At 43.8% G+C, this 25,000-nt stretch overlaps 1 protein-coding gene across 1 annotated transcript in view; it reads right to left on the reverse strand.

The window, feature by feature from the left end:
* LOC308289692 (leucine-rich repeat and fibronectin type III domain-containing protein 1-like protein) overlaps window positions 1-24,704 on the reverse strand; it is a gene marked incomplete at both ends in the record, with an annotated part of 77,361 nt that extends 52,657 nt beyond the window's left edge. Inside the window, 3 exons of the mRNA XM_080731435.1 lie at window positions 7,159-7,325; window positions 19,596-19,796; window positions 24,525-24,704. Of these exons, the coding sequence (XP_080587561.1) occupies window positions 7,159-7,325; window positions 19,596-19,796; window positions 24,525-24,704 (548 nt within the window). The remainder of the gene's footprint in view (window positions 1-7,158; window positions 7,326-19,595; window positions 19,797-24,524) is intronic.
* Between the last annotated feature and the right edge of the window lie 296 nt (window positions 24,705-25,000).

The raw sequence follows: 25,000 nt of genomic DNA on the forward strand, positions 1-25,000 counted from the left end.
ATCACTCCCTAGGGAACAACATATTTTGAGATGGGGAACCGCGGCCAAATACATATCATTTTGGGGGTCCTCGACATGAAAAAGTTTGAGAACCACTGATTTAGAAGAAGGATTTAGAAGACATTTATAGAATCGGGTCAATATATTCATTTTTTTTACCTGGTGCCGCGCTGTGAGCTTGTAGATCTGCTATTTTTTTTTTATAGTTAAAGCATAAAATAATGGTTAAAGTGGTGGTCAATCTAACGTGACACCGATGCGTTCCCAGTCTTAATGGATTAAGCGGCTCGTAGGAGAAACCCACAAACGTACGCGCCGCCAATTTAACTCCGGGAAGGAGTGCACAAATGGAAAGATGAACGTGGAGGATTTTATTTTACTGTGTGCCAGAAGTTTGGAACTCAGAGTGATTGAACGCAAGCAGAGAGCCTGCAGGCCTCCTGCTCATTGAAGCCCTCCTGGGCATTACATCTATCTCAATCTCAATAATGGCACAAACTATAAAAGGAGAGCGAGTAATGACAACTCGCTTTTTCTTTTTTGGGGGGGGAAAAAGCTAGCTTAATGTGCTCAAAGTCCTTCAAACAGGGAGAAAGGAGTGTTTCATGTGGGAACAAAAGCACTTATTTATTTTCGGATGAAGATTTGACTTCTCCACGCAGCCACAACAACACTGCCGGAGCACAGTCGTCGTAATTTAGCGATGGGTCCCGTCTGCTGCTGATGGAGGGCGCACTTTCTTGCACCATGTTGATGATGACGGCTCATAATAACCGATTCCTGTCATTATGTGTGTGCTGAATCGACAGAAGCACTCACTCAGCTGACACCCCGCTTGGGTGCACCTCACGGGGCAGGGCTGCTGCAACCCATTTTGGTGCCCGACCCACAACTGGCTGTTGGGTGCCCGACCCACAACTGGCTGTTGGGAGATTTGCGGGGTTTTCAGAATTTTGCACGCTGTAACAGCAACCATGATCACATCAAGATATCTAAGAGAACAGCACCATAACAGCACCTCCCAAGTTGATATTCAATAGTTGTTTTCCAACTAAGAGATCTATTATGAATCATTCAGAGCTGAGATAAGTTAATTCACATGAGGTGGGAAAACGTTTGATTCTTACTTTTGCAATGCATCAGATCAGATATCAGTCTATGACCATTGGATCTCCACTGTGGGTGAGTGTCTGTCTGTCTGTCTGAGTGACTCACTGCGGCCCCGCCCCCAGATCAAATGGATCATGAAATGAGCAGGCAACCATTCACAACCATTGATGATTGATCAGGCATCACGCACGCTTGCATGCATGCTGTGATTACTTTTTGGCAGAGCAAATACATATTAGTTATTATGATGATGATCGGCTTGGCTCTTCTTTTTTGTCTCCACCAGAAGGCATGGGGGAGAGTATGTTTTCACGGATCAAGTCTGATCCATCTGATATTTCATATTCCATCCTGATTGGCCAATATTAGCTTCCAAAGTTTGCAGGATTGCTCCGTTTTTGAACAAAATGCCTCAAATCATCAACGCATCTTGCGATTACCGTGAAATTTGCCACACATATTCCCACTATGTCAAGGAACAAATGCTACGCTTTTCACATTGGCCTGTTATAGCGGAAGAAGGGATTATCAGTCATCATCATGGCCCCAAATAGCTTTTAAATATATTACAATTGGCGACGAGTCTCTTACGAAATTGGCAAGAGTTCCTCTCAATACATAAAGCTACCGGTTCACCGGGAAAACCGCGGTCGCGTCGCTGCACAGTGCAAGTTTCAGCGTCCGCTGGAAGGTCAGGTGGCCGATCTGCAAGCTTAACGCGGCGCGGAGACGTGGATGGGAGCTGCTGTGCCTGTGAGCTTGTAGATTGGGTGGGCACTTCAGGCACGCAACACCGTGTGATGAGGAAGGGTTCGCTCGCCACCGATGGCTTGAGGTGAAAACGGGAGGAATTTAAACATGGTCCGTGTCACTCCGTGTGTAACAAACAACAGATTTGTTTTGTGGGCTAACGCTATACCATGGACAAAGCGGCAGGGGAAATGGACCTAGAACGTCATAATCTATTCGCATTTATTGTCTGACCCGTTTCCATTCACTTAAGCGCATTTAGTTTATTCGATAAAGGCTCAAAATCCTCCTCCTCCAAGCGGATAACTTTTTTTGCGAATAATGAAAGTTTATTCGCATTTTGAAGTGTTTCCATAAAAACATTTTGCGAATAAGCCGTTAATGCGCAAAAAGTGACTTTATGGAAACGCCACTAATGCCTCAAATCATGCATGCAGTGTCCGATTGCCATGAAAGGTCTAAGGTGAAGAACATATGCCACCCTTTTTACATTGGCCTATTATACAGTAGCACCACCAGGACGCCTGGCCCGGTGGAGACCTGTGCTCGGAAGAGCACTGCTTCTAGTTTTCTCTCTCATTTTTGGTGCCCTTTGGCACAACACATCATGGTAGCAGCGGCGCTGTCACGGGGTCCGCATGGTGCACCTCTGCCATGTTTTCTTTGCTTTATCTACCTTTTGAACTTGTTTTGATGTTTTTTAAGGACAACATCCCCTAGTTCTCAAGGGATAGTGAATGACGGCTGCATTCCGTCGTCAGTCACAGTGAAAACACAGTCTACCGGACTACCCCGCAAGTGGAAACGTTATAGTGCTTTTCTAAGTACTCTAAGTACTCTCTCCATGAACTGCAGACCCACAGATCATTGGACAACCTGCTCTACCTCCTGAGACAAAATAATGCTAAAGGTTTTGGACATTGCGTGTTGACCCAGTGATGCCAAGGGCTGTTGCTGGCTCAGATGAGGTGTTTCAGTGCTGTCAGGCAGCTGAGACGCATTCAACATTCAAGAAACCTGGAGAGATGCTGAGTTTATGTTCAAAAGTGCCCCACGGTAGTTCTGTATATAATAACTGCTGATGCTGGGGTGGATCATGTGTACAGAATAACTAAATGCACGGTCTTAACAGAGCTGCCACAGTTGCGGTTTAACCTTGAACGTGTCTGTGTCAGGCTAAATCCACCCTGTACCTACAGTATATCTGTATATTATTACGTACTCCATCAATATCTGCTAGAGGCACATGTCCTGTCCAAGTGCTCTTGAGCATGGCCTGCTTCCTTCATTACTCATCAGAAGTCTGTTTGCATACCGTATTTACTAAAGTTAAATGTACTTACAAGCCTCCCAATTTGTACATAATCTAATAGGGGATTGCTTACAGTGCATTGTGTACTTACACTGATACATTTGGTGTAAAGTAAGCTCAAAGTATCCATACATGTACGATAACTGGGAAAGAGGTGCGTAAACTATTCCCACCATGGGTTGTTCCAACACGCATTACTCTGACGTTGGGTTCGTCTCCATTACAAACTAACCCTATCTCTAACCCTAACCACACGTGTGGCTACGTCTGACACTCTGACTCGCATTACTTTGACGTTGTGTTTCCAAGGACGCTGGAAGTGTGGCGCTGATGGTGGAGAGGAGATCTTTTTAATACAGCAGTTGCATGATGCACAACAACTGTGGTTGCTTGCACACTAGACTGCCGTTGTGTTTACATTTCAGCTGGTGCGAGAGAATTAACTTTTTTCCAAATGGCTAAGACACACATTTTATTAGCCTATTAATTATTGTTTATAGCTGCTGCCGCCTGCTGCCGTACAGAGTGGTAGGTCTGTTGGATAATTATTTATCCATGTGCAATTTATTTTATCCAACACACTGTTGATGAAATCAAACAATAGTCTTTGTGTGTGTGTGTGTGTGTGTGTGTGTGTGTGTGTGTGTGTGTGTGCGTGCGTGCGTGCGTGCGTGCGTGTGTGCGTGCGTGCGTGCGTGCGTGTGTGTGTGCGTGTGCTGCGTGCTAAATAACTAGCAACTATCCAGCTGTCTGCAGCTCATTGTTACAGCGCTGTGTGGGGAAAAAACACCCGAAACCGACTAAAAAAAAATCTTTGCGCCTAGAAATGCCTTCCAGCGTCACTGTTGCGTCCGTCCGACTGTTAAAATTTGCCCATTTTAACAGTTCATAAAATGTACCTATTTTATCTCTAACCACGCATAGCCATGCAGTCAGAGTAATGAGACGTCGGACTGACGCGTGCCATCCCACCACTACAGTTGAGCTCTAAAAAACACTGACCCACTCAGTACCATTAAGACTCCCTGATCGGGAGATAAGCGAACGTCAGTACACAAACTTTAGAAGGCATTATAGCCAATCAGGAGGGAATATGGGAAATGAGACAGATCCACTGTCTCATTTAATGACATGACTTTAGAGATACTGTGCACTGCTTTGTGTGATTTTAGGGTAAAATCTGTTGGAGCAGTGTCCAAAAATGTGTTTTGCAAGAATCGACTTCATGGTGGCGCTAGAAGAGGGCCATGTGAGAAATGTTGGAGGTTGGAGGTTGTGGTTAATTGGCAGCCAAAGAGTGTGTGTGCAAAGTTTGGCATGGATAGGGGCAACGGTGGCTGAGATACTGTATATGAGTAGGGCAAAAGTGTGATGTGACGTGTGACGGACAGACTGACTGACACACTGACAGACTGACAGCCGGTGGAGGTTTTGATCGTTGTTGTGAACTCACAGTAACTCTTTCGAGTTATGCTGGCTATGCTCTTTTTCCCTTATAAAAACAGACAGACATGACAGACATACAGAGAGAGACGGACACAGAGACGGACAGAGAGTCAGACAGACAGTATAGAAAAGCTGGGGGGCTAGACAGCAGCAGGGGAGGTATAGGCTATACAGTATATAATGCAAAAAGCTCTTTCAGAGAGTTGTACGCTATAAGCCAGTAGGGGTAAAATACGCGCGCTGTAGCAGAGAGGGGGGATCAATCACTCCACTGTGGACAGGCGATGCTTGCTGTGTTTTAATCACATCTTTGGCCCAGGGTATAAGGCAGTGAATTCACAATGCATCTTTGCTTGGGATGCAAAGTGTGTGATCAGCCTCTCGTCTCCGGAGGCGTATCACACCTCGGCGCTCCGAGCTGACTGCATGTATTTATGTTCCTGCCCTTCACTTGACTGCACAGGCGAGAACAATGAGTTGGAAACGCTTTCAAAACACAAACCGAAAATAGTTACTATTGCAAACGCTGCGAAAGTGTTTAATTAAACGAATACCGGCCTGGAGTTTACGTTGCGGTGTATGCTGCGAGTTTCTGACATCAAAATGCTGTGTCACAAATAAAGACAGACGGAGCTCGATTTACAATATCGTCGTTGTCGGGTTCGTTCGTTTTGCATTTATCATTTTAAAAATGATTTAAACCGAGGCGTTGTGTGCTTGTAGATCTGCTGTTTTCACTACCTTTGTGCGATGGCCTTGTATGATGAAGCAGGGCTTTACTTTGCGAAAGAACGTACACATTTGAAACTTGGAGATACGAGGTTTCCACCCGACAATGACGATATGTTCACTGCTGCCTGGCCCTTGTTGATGCCTCATATTACTTTCTTTTCCAAATTTATCTAAATCACACTAGCGTTGTTTGGTGTTCAGCGTGTGCAGCTGGCTGTAAAATGGTAGCTATACTTAACTTACCTACACAAACACAGATTCGCAAAGTTAATTCAACTTTTGACTGTACTGTACAAGCGGGATGGATGATAATAATCCATTTTAGGGTTGCACTGAATTATTCAATCTATAAAAATTGAGTTATGAGCTGAAAGTCGCAGGTGAAACTGAAATCGATGGCAGCATCCTATTAAACGTTCAATATCAGTGTCTGCAGTGTTTTGCTAAACTACTGTATATGGTATCAGAGAATGTTTTTTATTTTATTTATATCAGTACAATCCCTTTGGCACTAAATCAGATCTTGTGCTTTAGTATACAGTCCAACATCCTTCCACAGTAAAATCCTCAGTGCAAATGTATCTATTCGTAACTCAGAGTTAAATGAACTCTCACGGTTTTACAGCGTAAAAACCAGCCCCACTCAACAATAAACTATCTGTCAATAAACTCTCCTCCAGGCCCGGACAGATGGCCTAGCGGCCATCTTTATGTCTGCATGTCTCTCAACATCTCTCTCTCTCCCACTGTGTCCTGTCCATCTCCACTACACTATCAATAAAGGCAGAAAAGGCCTAAAAAGTAAACTCCAAACAACATCTTGCACAGTGTTGTAAAGTAACAAAGTACATCTAAATATTGTACTTTTACTCTGCTACATTTATTTGAAAACTTTAGTTACTAAAAACTTTTCAGATATAAGTTATAATATTTTAAAACATACATTAACCACTTTAGCCATATGTTTTATACCTTGGCTGTTTGAAAATAGCCGATCTACAAGCTCACAACATCGCGACGCGCTGTGAGCTTGTAGACCTGCTATTTTCAAACATTTTGTACTTTTACTTTTACTTTTGTACATTTTGATGCCAACACTTTCGAACTTTTACTCAAGTTCATTTTGAATTCCAGACTTTTCCTTGTAACAGAGTACTTCTACATTGCAGTATTGATACTTTTACTTAAGTAAAGAATGTGAGAACTTTTTCCACCACTGATCTTGCAGTCTGACCACACACCAAACAAGGACGTATGATACGACAGTATGTGACTCCCAGGTGCTAAGACATCAGTATGTGACTCCCAGGGGCGGATCGGTGAACCAATAGGATCCAATGGAGGTTTTCAGCTGGGAATTTGAATCCGCCCCTCTGGACCAGATTCACTCCGCTCTATCGGACTACATGGGGCAGTGCACACATAGACATCAACGGGGGCTTGAGCTCCTGCCTTTAATCCGTCTGTAAAAAAGTGCCCTCTCCAGACCAGGAATCCAGTTTTTACTATGGTGAAAGAAATGCAAATGCCCTTTTTCCATGCCATACCTGAAGGCAGCATTCAAGAGAATTGCCTTGTCCAAACTCTACTGAATTTGAAAGCAGCATTATGTTAAAATAATTGCCCTCTCTGTGTAGAAATCAAGCATCGAAAATAGCCGACCTCCAAGCTCACAAACCATTGCAGCAGCGCGACACGTTGTGAGATTGGAGGTCTGCTATTTTTGATATTTCACCAAAAGGCCCTTTTAGAAATGTCAGCCCCTGCCTCTCTAACATTCTCTGCACGTCCCAGACACGGGGACTGACCTGGCCAGCTTGTGGAGGTTGGAGAAGATGCCCTCGGGGACACTCTCTATGAGGTTGTGGTCCAGACTGAGCTGGTTGACGCTGGTCAGCGCAGCTATGGTGTCCCAGGGAATGTCCACCAGGTTGTTGTAGCTCAGGTCCAAGTCCTCCAGAGTCTCCAGGAAGTCCTGCGGAGAGACAGAGACACAGGGGAGAGAGAGAGATGGTTTATTGTCCATGTCGTTCGTGGCGACATTGTAAGTTTGAGTTGAAAGGCAGAGAGAGAGAGAGAGAGAGAGAGAGAGAGAGGGAGAGAGAGAGAGAGAGAGAGAGAGAGAGAGAGAGAGAGATCAAATGTTGTGTCTTGTCTCTTATCTACATGCACAGCTAGTACTCCTGCACACTGGATTCAATGGACCTGCATCACGATTCTTTGTTTTGGATCGAAAAACAAGACAGAAGGAGTGAGAGAGAGGGAGATCAACTTTCATCCTGCTTTGGAGGCACTGCAGCGTTGAAATGAGCTGAATTCTATTGATTGTGCCCATATCGCAAATGCAGAGACAGACAGACAGACAGACAGACAGACAGACAGACAGACAGACAGACAGACAGACAGACAGACAGACAGACAGACAGACAGACTTGAGTCCATATTCTGTCGACATATTCTTTCAGACTGATAGAGCACAATGAATCAAACCTCATTTAAAATTTAGTGGGATGGAACAGACAGAGGATGACTTGAGGAGCTAAGACAAGGGGGGAGAGAGAGAGAGAGAGAGAGAGAGAGAGAGAGAGAGAGAGAGAGAGAGAGAGAGAGAGCTACACACGTAGATAGAGTCTGGGTGCCACAGCGAGACACACAGGTCTTTGTTGTAATCATTATAAATTGATGAAAGCAGTGACAGTAGAAAGTAAGAGGAAGAGAGACAGTGACAGTGTTCTCCATGCTACAGATACAGCCCTTATCTTATATAATTGCCTCCTTACAATGCTCACAATATGAACGGCATTCAAACACCTAGTACTTAATACACTGAAGTTGATACACTGTGTTTAGTTTTCTGCTGAGATAAAGCAGATTTTTGGCTTATTTTTTATTTTTAAAATGTATTTCGTTCAGACGGCTAAAAATGCTCTCTAAAGAAATCTAATCTCTGTGACACTTCCAGGAGCCGCATTCTGCATCCAAAACTATTTATTTTTTATCTGTGAGAAGAATTCAAGCCTGAAATTACTAACCAATCAGGGTGCCTCTCGTTTTGGATTGCTTAGACCTGTCTGTCAATCATTTTTAGCCCCGGGTCGGCCGGTTGTGAGCTTGTGGGTCCATTAAGTGAGCTTATCAATCAGCGAACCTATTTCCACTATTTCACGTACCATGAAGTATATTGGGGTTATGCTTAGGTTAGGTCAGTGGTTCTCCCCAGGGGAGTCCTCTCATGATTTTTTTTTTCTTTTTTTAATTTCATTTAGTCCCCAGATTACAGTGAAGTGATACAATTTAAGGACTTTTAAGACCTTTTTAATACCTAAAAAAAGGAAGAAAAAGAAGGAAATAAAATAAAAATACTATTACTGTATCAAAAGTAATCAACAAACTATACATTAAGATAAGAAAGAGGCATTGTAAGCTTGTAGAACATCTATTTTCACAATATTTATCTATGGAACTGAACATGTAAGGCCACAACTCCTACACCCTGGGTCCCCCATTTAAAATGTTCTTATTTTGGGGGGGTCACAGCCTGAAAAGGTTTAGAACCACTGCTTTAGGTGGTTACAAATAGAACCCACATAGTGAGCTTAGACTTCTTTAAGAACACCACGGCCGAAAATAAATTGTAGGGAGGGATACAGAGATGTGCCTCGGTAACGTAAGAAAAATCTCGGTCCCCTGTTGTGCAATAGTGTGCAACACTTAAGAGCAGTGCACTGGTAATGAGCGAATAAAGACCAGTTGAATATAATGAGGAGGAGATAAAATACTTTATTTTAGGCGAGAGCTACGTTAATAAAGAGACACCCGCAGCTGAACTGTGAGAAGAGCGACACAGGGGCGAGAGGAGACAGAACAAGAGAACGATGAAAGTCGTTTGAGTTGAAATACATGCAGTAATATAATAATGAGATTTAATCTCGGTTTCTGAAAAAGACTGGTGCTCTGCATGCCTACCCGGGTAAATAAATTGGTTAAAAAAACAGAGGGATATCGGTTGGCAATGATTTGGGGGAGGTTTTCTGTTCCAACTCAAAGAGCTGCACTTTGCAATTACAGTAACAATTTAGTCATTTAGCAGACACTCTTAAAACACACCGAGTGCCCATGAGCCCAGAGCCCATTTTTTTATTGATTTACCTTATTTTGGAGGGTTGGAATAGAAGTAATCTGAGTAGATGTAATCCGAGTATGTCTTGGGCTTGTTTTGCGATAGTATTTTCTTTCAGAAAAATAACAACGGCGGCCATCAGTGCTTTTGTAACGGCCAGTAGAGAAGGGCTCGTTTTAAACGTGAACATGATTTAAAAGTTAGATTAGGAGATAAATGCACTTTTGTGAATCTCATAACACAGGCTCTCTATAAGGAAACGCGACTTCCTGGTCACGTGATCTCCCGTTGCATTTCGCGAATTGGAGTGTTTCCCTTCAGCCGCGGGTGCCTCGTACAGTAACCTACAGTTTAACGTAGCTTACTGTCTAATTCGTCAAACGCGCCGTGGGCACTGGGAGACATCAAAGGGTTTGACGTGTTGGCGCGTTGTGGGCATCCAATGTGTTCATCCAGAGCGATTTACAATAAGCACAGCACAAATACAACAAATGCATAGCAATAGTAATCTAGGATCGTAGATAAATCAAGAAGCTATCGTCAGCCTAAACAGTAGAATAACCAAAAGATATTTACCCATTTTAATCTTCATATAATTAATCCTGACTAATGCTCATTAGTCAGATCTGTCTACTCAAAATGTACAAAACTGATGTTAAACATGCATTAATGAACCAGCAACTCTGACAAAACTACACTATACCACAGTGACAGTGATGGGTTGGTCCTGTCGAAGATTATAAAGCTACTTATAATGGTTTGGGAGTATTGCCATGAACAGGCTTTCAGCATGGAAAACTAAAATCATGATATTCTGAAAAGTCAAGAAACAAGAAAAACATATCCTCGTTTCCGTCTGTTTACACCATAAATCACTGCCAACGGTAGTCCTCTTTCTCAATAAATGCACCGAAAGAAGACGCCTCCAGAGCTGTACACACAATTACCAACAAAAAAAAAAGCATTTTCAGATATTGACTTTTCTGTTAAACTGTGGCTCCAACTATCTGACAACGTAATCCTGCCCGTTGCTCTATAGACATATGCACCCAAGAACCAAAACAAGATCTTCAAGCGGAATTCCGTACAAACTGATCAAATGCTCACAGAATACATCAAGCACTGGCTGCTGTTGGTTACCTAGGACTGTGTTTTTTGTTGTTTTTTCTACATTCTTTGGTTAAATCACCTTTTCATGGATTGTCAGGAAAAGTTTTTGTTTTCTATTTCATAAACTCTTTTCTATTTCATAAAGGCCTATAGTCAGTGTAACACAAGGTGAAACGTATTACAAAAACGCTCATAATAAAACAGAACATCCAAAATGTGCCAACGGATGAGGCCAAGTCACGGACACGTTTGTGTACGTGTATGGACATATTGTTGACCCCTGGAAGGCCTGGCTCCTCAGAGAGGGATCACTGTATGCCAGGCAAGACAGAGACCCTTCCTCCTCTAATGCCAGACGTCCTCACAAGGTGAAATAACATTATTAACGTCTTGTCCTACCTGTCCAGTATTCCCCCCATAATCCCCCCGTGACTGCCCGTCTGCGGTCAGAGGCAGCCTCAGGTGTTACACCATGCCAAGGACATTGGCAACGGATACGTGTTTATAACCTGTCAGTGAGAACCTTGCACACAGCGCCTTCAAGCACATGAGAGCTAGACCCAACGTGTCTGTTTTGATACCGCTGCTGCTCACTGATTCTTTAATCCTAGTGTGTGTGTGTGTGTGTGTGTGTGTGTGTGTGTGTGTGTGTGTGTGCGTGTGTGCGTGCGTGCGTGCGTGCGTGCGTGCGTGCGTGCGTGCGTGCGTGCGTGTGTGTGTGTTTGCTATTCTCCTTGTGCACTCCTTGTAGAGTTTCACTTTCACTTTACGTTTTCATGGACAGATGTGGTTCTGTTTTATCACACAGACACACACACACACACACACACACACACACACACACACACACACACACACACACACACACACACACACACACACACACACACACACACACACACACACACACACACACACAAAACAATACCTGAATATTCTCTCTATATATTTATGCATGAAAAAAGGCACATTCAAAGTTCTCATGGATTGAAGGAGCTTGAACAGCCCTGATTGACACCGTATGTCAAAAAACTTCAGGTTCTGACTTCTGAGTGACAGAGTCACAGGTAAAGGTAAATGTGCTGTAAGCTGTCTCAAAGCCAGAAGATCTGATTCAGATTGGCTTTATTGTCACGTAGATGCACTGGTTAGGCACATACAAGTGAAAACCCTATAGGCTCGGAAGCAAGTAAGCAACACTACTATAGATCTGAGAATTTGGTTGAGGATACTTTATATTTATGGGGTATATTGACAGAGAGAGAGAGAGAGAGGGATAAAGAGACATAGAAACAGAGGAGAGTGGTTTGATACCGTGTGGAGTGTGGAGCATTTCTCAACTCGGTTCTAAAAAAAAAAAAAAGAATACAGTATTTTATTAAAGGGCCTACACCATGCTTTTAAAAACTATATTTTTTGTATAAATATATGCTCAAAATTGAGTCTTAGACAGGTCTTAACCCTCAAACACACACTCTGACCATTCCTTTTCTTTCTACTAGCTGTGCTATTATTAGGCCTTCAAGCTGCAATACCAAAACTGCCTTTGTTTGCTCAGTGGCGCATCTAGTGGGGTTTTTTCCTCTCCTCTCCAACGTTGACAACAAATATATTGGGCCAATTAAAAATAGGATAATGTTGCAGCTCTGATTATTGATTGATTGAAGACTTTATTAGAAGTTTGCATAGGAAAAGGTACAGTTTCATGACGGTACAGTTCACTGGTACAAGGTCTACTAAAAGGAGATCCATGAAAAGACTAAGCTTATTTCCACTGGAAACCATTGAAGTATCTCATATAACATTGAATGACAGCCTACTGTAGGCCTATGTTGTATGATATAAGCCTACTGTCAAATGACACAGGGCGACCGTTGCTAGACCAGACATTAGAGAACGTTAATCTACATTAGACAATCAACCCCACCCGCATTGTATTTATGTATAATGTATAAAAATGTATGAAATTTAACAGCCCATTTATTTATTTATTATGGCGATAATGTACCATCTGCGGTGCAGATGAAAACGCTCCAACCAGGAGGAAGAGGAGCCGGTCGAGCGACCAGACCGAGCGTAGTTGCCCGACGTTAGGTGCACCGTCTCGGGCTGCGCTCGCGGGCCGCTCGCTCGCCACGCGAGCCCGGCTCGGTCGCCACGCGAGCTCCAGGGATCGCGGGGCGCCCCGCGAGTGGCCCGCGAGCGCAGCCCGAGACGGTGCACCTAACGTCGGGCAACTACGCTCTGTCTGGTCGCTCGACCCGCTCCTCTTCCTGGTTGGAGCGTTTTCATCTGCAGCGCAGATGGTTCATTATCGCCAAAAACATTGTTCTACCGTGAGAGATACGTAGTATGCAGTGAAGAAAAGAATATAGCCTGGTTTATAGGCTGTTATATAGCCGGGGATATGGACCGGGGTGTTTTACTCACTCTAGCCGCGAACATTGACAGAAGAGGCGGGCTGTGAAGCTCTCTCAAGCCGGCGACAGGGAGGGGAAAACCGGGGGTGGGACAGCGATAGGAGAGGCGGTCTATCACGGACACGGAGGAGGAGGGAAGGGGGTCCGACCGGCATGGACCCCCTGCGGGCCGGGGAGCAGCAGGAGGAGGAGGAGGCCAGCGGCGGCCGCTTAGCGGCGCTGCGTCTCGGAGCGGCCGGGGAGGAGGGAAGCTCCATGGGCGGCGGGGACACCGTCTGCTCCCTGCCCGGGGAGAGAGACCTGGGCTGGGCAACGGGGGAACGGCGCGGGCCGGGGCTGGTTTGTGGTTTGTGGCAAAGGCAAAGCCAAGATTGATCTGGGCTTTTCTTCACAGCCACAGACAGGACCATCGCCATTAAAAATAGTATTTTGTTTCCTTGATAGAAGGGACGAAGCTTGGGTCCTCGCAGTCTATAACGTCACATATATAGTGCAATCCAGGAACGTTAAGACTTCTCCCTGGACAAGTTGATAGCAAAAATGTTGATAGATAGATAAAAGAAGGAAATGACTATACAGGGAGGCAGAGTGAGAGCACTGAGTGAGCAGCCCCAGAACAGTAAGCCAGCTGCAGATGGAGGTGGAGGCTAAGCAAATTAGAAACAAATAAGGGGCTGGGTTTACAACAGTAGCTCGGGGGGGGGGGGGGGGGGGGGGGGGGGGAACGCGTGTGACGTCACATGCGTCAACTCTCAGAACAGCACTGTTCTGAGAACCCGTGGAAAGCTTTTCAACTCTGCCTTCCCAAAAACAGAGAAAGACACAATGGTCAGAAATAGGACTTTGTGAGGATAGAAGGTGCCAGTGGGACCCCAAAAAAAGGTTTTAAAATAGAAAAAGTGAAATTTCATGGTGTAGGTCCTTTAAGTCTGAATATAAGCACAGAAGGACAAGCTATTGTAATATCCCCCTGAAATATGTGAAGCTGTTTTGTTGGCCTGTATGGAACAATTCTCATTCTACTACTCATCCATTAAAAGATGTAAATCACTGAATTATTTCCATATTGGCCTGAAAAAACAAACACCTATCAGGCGACCATTTTCCATTTTTTCTCCTCTGTACATAAATCGACTTTTTTTTACTACAATTTACTGTTTTGAAAAACAAGCTCACATCGTGTCGACATAGATCGGCTAGTTAAACTATTTTAAAATATTTTTCAAAATCGTCAAAAAAGGCAAAGAAGTTTAGCAATAAGGGATACGACATGGACAAAAATATAACTCATAGCGTTTTGATTTGATGATGACATGTATCATTATTTTTGTAATTCTGTTTTTATGCTATGTAGATTGGCTATTTTTGGCAAATAGGTTTGGTGTAGAGGTAAAAAAAAAAGATTAGACCAAGTACCGAGTGAAAGTTCAAATTTACTAAGTATTGATGATTTAAGTCGTTAAATGTCTGAAAAGACACATTAACATGAATCCAACATATACTGATGACAGCACTGTCAAACAAGTCGATGAAAATCTGCAACACCATTTTGTATAATATAGGGTGACCATATTCTGAATCCCCAAAAAGAGGACACTCTACCCGGCATACCACACGCACGCACGCACGCACGTTCGCACGCACGCACGCACGCACGCACGCACGCACGCACACATATATATTAGCCCAAAATAATCATATTTAAACAAGAGACCCCTCCACCCTTACGAGCACAAACACTACAGTTGAGGCATTACATTTTGTATAATTCTATTCTATTGAGAAAATAGCAGATCTACATGCTTGGTAGATCGGCTATTTTCACAATTTCTGCCTCTAATATTTGTTTAATTTGCCATTTTAGAGGTACTCATACTGTTGAGTGAGAAAACAATGTTGCACATCAAGTTAATCATCTGGGGACCCCTCAAAATAATTTGGAGACCCCCCCTGGGTCCCGACCCACAGGTTGAGAACCACTGCCCTATACCACTAATATTATTAGTTATGTATTTATTTTTGAGGGGGTTCCAAATTGACCCTTTACAGATCCACTGATTTAAAGTGCTCTTGACTCCTGTATGAACGTTCAGCTTTGTATTACAAAGAAACTAAATAAAATATACGGTGGTTTCTTCAAACCACCGTATCTTCAGCTTTACAAGGTTGTAGCCTACAACAAAAACATATTCTGTCAATTTAGTTAGCAGAAGAGCTCTCACCTCGCACAGACTGTCTAGTACTTTGCAGTGTCTAAATACCTTTAGTTGTGATGGAATGGACACAGAAGTGCCAGCTTTTAATGCAGACTGCAGAGTGAACGCTCTGCTTCTCATTTGGTCACCAAGACGAAAACACTGGCACTTGTCGTGCATTTCATCAGTGTAAACCAGCATTAATTGCGTTTGCAGTGCTATCGTTCGGCTGAATCGGCTCTGCGCAGCGCAAGCTGCCGAGCTCTGCTCTGAGTCTGGTCTGAACAGCGACGCATCTGAACGAGGGAGGGAGGGAGGGATCGCAGCGGAGACAGCAGAGTAGTATGAATAATACACGTTCCGGGGTTAAGGGGTGGAAATCCGTCTTTCACGCTGTGTTTACAAACGAACCACTGAACGTGCATTGTAAATGCCCATGATTTAACGCTGATATGCGCGAAACCCCGGACATTTGAAGGAATCTATAAAACCCCCCCGGACAGGCCGGACAGCCCCCTAAAAGAGGACATGTCCGGGCAAAAGAGGACGTATGGTCACCCTAGTATAATATGTAGAGGGGGTCCCTGCTTTATCTCCCTCTCAGCTTAGGGGTCCTTGGCCTGAAAAGATTGAAGACCCCTGGACTAGGCAGAAGACGCACAGATACACAGAACGCAGTGCTTGCGCCCTCACTTTACTTTATTTGTGTCACCAAATAGAATCAGGTGTTACTCGGCCATAATCCAGTTGGCTTGTTTTCAACACAAATCAGCTCAAAGCAGAGAAAATGTGATTTAATTTATTTTTTGTAAACCAAAGTAAACCATCTTGATTTAGTTCAGATCACATGACGTCTGGCTGCATTCTCCTTCGGGGGTGTTTGGATCACTGACAGACCGTGGACACGCGCCCCTCTGCTTCCATGCCTAAATCAGGATTTGACAAACACTCGACAGCGCTTCAAATGACGAACATGCTCGGCATATAGTAAAAGATTTAATGTTATATTATCAGAATTGTGGTGGGTTGACAATTATTTTTGGGGCCCGCTTGCAATATCCTCACAGCCCCTTTTGAGAATCACTGTTCTAATCTTTCTCATCTTTCTCATTAGCTTTTTTCATGGCTGCCAGTTCCTGATGTTTAGTCAGATTCCCAAGCTCCAGGCATCTTAAAACTAGTACAGGACCCTCAGCGTCATCTTCTCTACGATCATCAACATCCACTGGATTTTTTTTTTTTGCCCCTTTTTTGTTAAATCAAATTTTTGTCTTTCTTTGACGTTTTCGTTTTACCTTTTTCCTGTCATTGCTGCCAGTTCCCACCTGATGTTGTGTGGGAGTCCTGACTGCTCCAGACCGTACTGAATAACTGCTAGCTTGCATAACGTCTTCAGACTAGGTCTTAAGTGTAAGGTCTGTAACATGGATTGTAATCCAAAGAGGATGATACGATCTCCCACCACGCAACTGTACATTTTACCCCAAAAACCCAGGACGCTCCCCTTGGAATCAACCTTCCTCCAGGAGAAGGTCTTTGAATTAAATTTCCACAGATCATTCAATTCCTGTCTCAGGTTAATGTCGACGCCGCCAAATATGTACAACTCTCCATTGTAGGCAAAGGCTGCATGATGCCAACGACGTTCTGGAAGAAGATATGCGGAAGGCGTGCTCAGCCAACAGTTGGTCAAACACTCTGATGTTGTAGGCCTGGTGCCCTACGCCCCCGAATACAAACATCTTTGTCTCAATGAATGTGGCAGAGTGGTCTTCTGAAACGGGTGCTGGAGTGCCTTTGGTCTTAATTACAGACCAGATCATTGTGGTGGTGTCCAACTTGTAGATGTCATTAGTGAATTGACTCAGCTGGTTCTTTCCTCCATGGATAAACATGACCTTTTCCAAGACACAGGCTGAGTGGCAACCCCTCGCCTCTGGAACAGTTCCAGAAACCTTTGGCTTGAACCATCTGTGGGCGTCGACATCAAACGCATAAAGAACATTGTCCCTGTTCCCCTTAATGGTAAAGAAGTTGCCATCCAATTTTATCTCACAATTCACTATCCCTCCCCAGATATAGATGATATTTTCAATCAGTACGGCTGTGTGTCCGTAGCACATGGCGGGAACATCAAGGGAACATCTTCTAGTCACTGCATGGGGCAACGTCATCCAGCACAAAGTCACTGTGTTGAAGACGTGCACATCAATTGGGTCCTTGCTGTTCAGCCTGTTATAGAACCCTCCAAATGAATACACCTTGTCCTCCACTGGCCCAGCTGCACAACCATGGAAGTTTCTTGTCTGTGGTCCTCCGTGCAGAGGCACCGACCAGCACAGCATCTCTCTCTCTCTGTATCTCTCACTTTGCCTTCCTTTGTGTCTGACTCTGTCCACGTCTATTTGTTCTCTCTCTCCGTGTCTCTCTGTCTGTATCAGTGACTCTGCCTTCAAGATTCAAGATTAATCTATTTTGTCCCAAGGGAAATTTGTCTTGGACATGCAGGCTGCTACATAACATACAGGACAATGTTCATTAAATATCTCTCAATATTTCTCTCGTCATCTCTCTAGACTTGAGCGCTTATATAGGTTGACGAAGCTCTGGAACTGATGTCACAAACTGATGCCATGCATGTAGAACAGCTCTGATTTGTGCAGGTGTTTTTATTTGCACACATTTCTAGGTTAAATTACGCTGTATCCACTGAATTTTGGTGCTGACTTTACAGTACAGACATTTCTAAAGCTAACGGCAGATAACCATTATTAACCTTTTACTGTAATTGTCAAACGATGCAATCAACATGGGCTGCTAATAAATCTGGCCCCACTACTGCTACTGTGGGTTTGAGTCCAGTGGCCTCCAACTAAAGGGACATAATAATGATACTAGAACTGCAATCTGTCGAGGTGCCAACTTGTGCCTCACCTACAAGCAGGCCCACGTGGCCTACTTGTGCGCAATCAGAGCGCACCACGAGGTGTGCGCTGCTGGCCTCGTTGGATGTTAATAAAGATATTGCCAAGAACGCTCTTATATACCAAACTCTGCTGACATCACCAGTGGCATCACCAGGAATGCTGGTCCCTCATACCACCAAAATGTGGAACGCCTTACCGAAGGCCTTAAAGGAGTGTAGATCCCCAACATCCTTTAAAGTCGCCCTGAAAAACCACTTACAGGCAGCAGCCGTTCGTAACTGGTAAAAACAAGCCTAGTCCACTGCTTTACCCTCCCACTGACCCTTCTTTGTAATTATCTACTGTACTGTATATATGTTTCGCACTGTTATTTTATTTTGTTCTGACTATATCTACTGCATAGTACTGTGTTCTATCCTTCTGTCATTCAATGTTATATGAGATACTATGATGGTTTCCTGTGCTTTCTAGGATCTCCTTTTAGTTGACCGTGTACCAGTGAACTGTACCGTCACGAAACTGTACCTTTTTCTATGCAAACTTCTAATAAAGTCTTCAATCAATCAATCAATCATTGGCTGTTAAAGATGAGACACCGACATACATACATTCCCAGAATCCCAGCCATTTCAGAGCTACGGTCTTAAAAGGAGACACCTACATACATACGTACATACATTTCCAGAATCCCAGCCATTTCAGGGCTATGGTCTTCAAAAAAGAGAGACACCTACATACATACATACATTTCCAGAAGAGGTTGCGCTCACCACTGGCATCACCAGGAATGCTGGTCCCTCGTTGGCTGTTAATGATGACGTTGCCGCAAATGCTGGTCCCTGATTGGTCTATGGGCTTAAACAAAGAAGAACACCTACATACATACCCAGCCGGTCGCAGTACTTGTGCGCTCTGCTGGCGCAAGTAACAAGTCCCCGGGACTTTTTTAGTAGTAATAAAGAACACATCATGCCGGTTTTAGCTGCTCTCTACTGGATCCCAGTCTATTTTAGAATTAATTTTAAAGACATTTTTATTTGTTTTTACATCCTTACATGGGCTGGCCCCTCCCTATATCACCGATCTTGTCGAACCCTACTCGCCAAGCAGAGCTCTGAGGTCTGCTGACCAGTCACTCCTGGTGGTTCCCACAACGAACCTTAGGTTCAGGGGCTGACCGTGCCTTCTATGCTGCTGCCCCCGTTCTCTGGAATTGCCTTCCTCTGGCAATTCGATGGGCCCAGTCTATTAATGTTTGTAAATCTCTTCTTAAGACACATCTATTTTCTCTAGCTTTTAATGTTGCTTAAATATCTTTTGCTATGTTTTATAATGTTTTTATGCTGTCCTGTGATTTTTGTACAGGCCTGTTTTTATTGATGCCTTCCATGCATGTACAGCACTTTGGGCAATGTCTATTGTTGTAAATGTGCTATATAAATAAAGTTTGATTTGATTTGAAAGTAATAGTACCTCGAAGGCTCTGTCTGAGATGCTGTGCAGCTGGTTGTTGGCCAGTATGAGGTGGCGCAGGTTGACCAGGCCCTGGAAGTGCGAGTCGTCCAGGGTGGTGAGGCGGTTGGCGTCCAGGTGGAGCGCGTGGAGGTCCTGGAGGTCGGCGAAGGCGTACGGCCGGATCTGACTGATGGTGTTCCTGCTCAGGGTCAGGTGGATCTGGGAGGAGAAACAAGGACCCCGTGAGTGACATCAAAATCAATGTTTATCCTGTCTTGTACTTTAACTTGTGCTATACAGTACAGTATACCAGCTCGGTGGCCTTGTGGTTAGAGTGTCCGGTCTGAGACTGGGAGGTCTGGGTAAGGGTTCGGTCCCTGGCCGGGTCATACCAAAGAAAAAAGGGACCCAGTGCCTCCATGCTTGGCACTCAGCACCAAGGGTTGGATTGGGGGTAAGTCCCTGCGACGTACTAGCGCCATGTCCAGAGAGATTTGTCAAAAATCTCATAAAATCCCCTTATTACAGGGTTACTTGTACATCAAGCTGCCTCACGCTACAGAAACAGGAGATAGCAAGGCTTACATACAGTATGCCAGTGGTTTCCAACTTTTTCAGGCCGTGGGCCCCCAAAATAATCATCATATGTGAACTGGGGAGAGTGGACTGTAGGAGTTGAGTGTAGAAGTTATGACTCAGCCTGCACTCTGGGGCCTATACCAATTTGGGGTGTAATTAAACCATTGAATACAGATTGTACTGTATGCCCCATGCATCCAGATTTCTATACAATTTGCCAGTTGCCCACTCTACAGGTTGAGTGTTTTTTTTTACAGGAAACGCACAGAAACTGCAGAATTAAGTATAATGACACTAGCCTGTGTCATGGTGTCTTTTAACTTGAAACTCCTTTAACTTGAAACAACATCGCTGTTTCATCATGCTGCCTTATTCCGAACTTTGTCAAACTGGGTCAGCTCTCGATGAACTCAAACGGGAGAGTTTCTAGTATAATACATGTCTAAATGTGTTAATGTAGTCAACTAACAATCTGTCTAAGCTGAATTGTTGTCTCAATAGCTTTCGGTGGACCAAAGGTGAAGAGACAATTGAATACAAAATGAGCTGTTTATTTGTTTTGGCATGTCCCTGGAGGGCCTCTTTGTTTTGTCTTGTGCTCATCCTGCATAGAAAGGTCACCCACAACTCTCTGAATCCGTGTTCTGCTTATAGGTAGCGTAAGCACAAAACCTTTTCATTTTATCTTTTATTTTTGTATATTTTAAGCACTAAATTGTGATAGTATGCTATAGAGAGTGCGTTCAGTAACAGGAGTCTCCCCGTCTCAAATACATATTCATGTGGGTCACCAATTTCATCCAATTAGGAGAGAGGAGCGCTCATTTACCAGATCATTTCCTGTGCTTAATTTGTTAATTTTGTCTGCTCGCTTAGTTTGTTTCATCACTTCCAATTTCACCTGTTTATCCTAGTCTATCCTGTATGGGAGTTCTCTCTCCTGATTGGCAGTGGTGTAAAGTAACTAAGTACTTTTACTTAAAGGAGGACTTCACCACTTTTCAACCTATCTTCATATAATAGGTCCTCACTAATGTTCATAATAAAATAGCAAAAAAAAAAAATCTACTTGGTCCAAGTCTCCTAGGAGAGCTGTGGGAAGTTCAGAATCCATCGTCTTGTGACATCATCATTTTCCAAAAAAAGAAAAAAATATCTATATTTTTGAAAAAGATATTTAGATTTTTATTATCGCGAGAACAATGGCTTCCACTTTAACATTGCAACTTTTCAGGAATAGCCTGCAGTTTCTATTAGCTTGGATTCCCAATCGATGATGTCACAAGACGATGGGTTTCTGACCTGCCCACAGCCCTCCTCTGAGGAAAAAAAAATAAATAAAAAAAAATAAAAAAGCTATTTTTTAGTGAGGACCAATTATATGAAGATAAGTTGAAAGAGGTGAAGTCCTCCTTTAAGTAATGTACTTATGTACAGTTTTGAGGTATTTGTACTTTACTTGAGTATTTCCAAATTCCAATAATCTTTACTTCTACTCCACTTACTTCTACTTGGATCTGGGATCCAAATGTTGTACTTTTACTCCACTACATTTATTTGAAAACTATAGTTACTAGTTACTTTGCTGATATAAATTATAATATGTTAAAACATACATAAACCACTTTAGCCCAATTTTATACCGTGGCTATTTGAAAATAGCCGATCTACAAGATCACAACGCGTCGCAGATCTGCTATTTTCAAACATTTTGTACTTTTACTCAAGTACATTTTGAATTCCGGACTTTTACTTGAAACAAAGTACTTCTACATTGCAGTATTGGTACTTTTACTTACGGTAAGTAAAGAATGTGAGTACTTTTTCCACCACTGCTGATTGGATGAAATTGGTATTTGCTTCCATTTGCACACTCTCAGACTACAAATGGTTCCATGTGTACTCTCTCAGACTCTGGTCCATTTGTACACTCTCAGACTACAAATGGTTCCATGTGTACTCTCTCAGACTCTGGTCCATTTGTACACTCTCAGACAACAAATGGTTCCATGTGTACACTCTCAGACAACAAATGGTTCCATGTGTACTCTCTCAGACTCTGGTCCATTTGTACACTCCCAGAGTAGCACACTCATAAGGTCATTTGGAACCCCCTCGAGGAACCATGAGGGTCCCTGGAACCTGACTCTGTTTAACCAGAATGGAACTGAGCCTTCATTAGCATCATTGCGAACACCTGTGAATTTCTTTTCCAATATGTCTGCTTTTACTCAGTGATCCACACATGGGAACTGAACCTTTAACCTTGCCAGTGTTGGTGGCACATTTAATGCACACAAAGCTAGACCCCCCTCCACTTACAGGAAATAGCAGTAGTATTTGCAGTAAGCAATATATTGTATTTCACATGGTCAGCTATACTGTACAGCAGTGCTGTATGTCAGCATGTTCCTAATATATAAAAAAAAAACTTCAGGTAACACAATGAGAGGGACACTGATTCGCTGCCAAACTTTTGTTAACAAATGTGTGTGTTTGTGTGTGTGTGTGCGTGTGTGTGTGTGTGTGTGTGCGTGTGCGTGTGTGTGTGTGTGTGTGCGTGTGCGGGGGGAGTTCTGAAGTTTCCATGGACTTCAGAACTTGTATTGTACCTTCTGTCTTGTTAAGCCCTAAAGGCCGTTTTCAGAGCAGACATGTTGACAGGTAAACAGAGCTGATGGTACAGTAGTAACATTAATTGCGGGTGTGTTTCGTAGGTGTTACTGTCAGCGTGGACGACTCCTCTACCGTTCCAAGTTCATGCCAATCCGGAAACCCATTCAGTATGAAAATAAATAAATAAATACAAATACATTTGAAACACCTGTGTTGGTCCTCAACACGGCCATGTAGGACTACATTTGAAACCCATGAATAGTAGTATAGGCTTGTCAGTATATCTGTCTGTGGATATGTATTGCAAACGTATCTAGCAAATAAAAAAAGTCATGGTGTGTGCTTTTCAGCGCTACACATTTTGGCTGCTGAGTAAGGATTGCTTAAGTCAGCACTGTCATGCATGCAGCACTGTGTGCTTGACACTGAAAGAAGCTAGAGCACGGCATTATGGGTAATCGCGCCTTGTGTATACCTTTGAAACATTACAGCGGTTGGATCAAAGTGGACAGAATCTGGGATGGTCTTGGCGCTGGAACACTGTGATAGCGGACAGGGTGTGGTCTGATAACGCTGTGGCTTGCATGTGGACGTTGGATTTTAAGTGTCTGTCGACTACCTTTTTTCACTGACAAAAACTGAATAAACACTAAATGAAAACTACTCTACGATGACTAAAGCTATAAGACTAAATATATTGACAAATAGCAGATCTAGAAGCTCACAACGCCTTGTGAGCTTGTAGATTGGCTACTTTCAGCATGCAACCAACCAGGCATTACGACGCCATCAAGGCCAACCAAAACGGTGACGGGTGTCCATTCCGACACATCCCCATTCCGAACACCAGGTTAGCATTCACCAGCGTCGGCAGGTTAGCATTTCACCAGGTTAGAATTCACCAGAGTAAGCAGGTTAGCATTTCAACCAGGTTAGCATTCACCAGCGTTCGTTTTACTGTGGTTAGGGTTAGGGTTAAGGTTAGGTTTAGGTTGTCGGAATGGCAATATGATCGGAGTGCCGATATGTAACCCGCCAAAACACATGTTAGTTGACAAAACCAGCTGTAGATTAAATGTAGTCAACTCAAATCTTATATTTAGTCGACTAAAACCAGACTAACACCAGAACATTTCAGACAACTAAAAACAGGACTAAAAACTAAACGAAGTTTCATTCAAAAGACCTAAAACTAAATCAAAAAGTGCCTAAAATGTGTCTAAAATCAACACCGGTGGACTTGGCCTCTGGTGAGGAATGACAACTGAAACCTATCTTAACTGGAACAATAGTTGTACTGACTCTGACAAAATCAGTCGCCCAGAGGCAGCAAAGCAGTTTAAGGTTACAGAGAAGTATTACAGAAAAAAAGATATAAAAAGCGGAATATATAAAGTGTCGAAAAGCAGTTAACGTTCATATGTGTCACATCACAACATAAATAGCAAAAGTTAAAGCACAACTATGCAGTGCCGAACAAAAAGTGTCCAAACAGTAAATTTTAGTCAATGCTACACAAGTATCTCACCGCCATGTCAAACACAAGCAAAATACTCAATACTACCAACACAACCCAATAGTGCAGAGCCAAACAACAAGTGTCCAGTGGTCAGTGCCACAAAAAAGAAAAGAAAAAAAAGTGACACAGCAAAAACACCACATGAACCCTCCCTGGAAAGGTTCCATAGGGGTTGGGTCAGACTCAGTACAACTACTAGGGATAATAAAGGTATCTATCTATCTAGTCCTCACCAGGCTGGACATGTTGGCGAAGTCGCGGTGCCTCAGCGTGGTGATGAAGTTGTCCATGAGGCGCAGCTCGGCGGTCTGCCGGTCGATGTTGGGCGGCACGAACAGCAGGCCCGTCTTGGCGCACAGCACCGTGTAGGAGGGCAGCAGGTTCTGGCAGGTGCAGCGCTTGGGGCACAGCATGGGGGCCGGGGCCGGGGAGGAGGAGGGCGTGGCGTTGGCGCGGGAGGGCGAGGGCAGGGCGGAGAACAGGAGCAGCAGGAGCAGGCTGGGCAGGAGCGCAGGCGAGAGGAGAGGGCAGAGGAGATCCATGGCGGCTGCTGCTGCTGTTGTTGTTGCGCTCCTGTTGCAGAGAGAGGAAAAGGAGAGAGAAAGGGAGTCAGATTAGATACAGATAGTATGGAGGCGGATGTGAAAGAATGTGGGGTGCGCCTCCCGGACTCAACTGGGACCGGACGTGGCCGGCCACGTCCACGTTC

Source organism: Nannobrachium achirus (genome assembly GCF_963921795.1).
Source record: "Nannobrachium achirus genome assembly, chromosome: 8".
NCBI lineage: Eukaryota > Metazoa > Chordata > Actinopteri > Myctophiformes > Myctophidae > Nannobrachium > Nannobrachium achirus.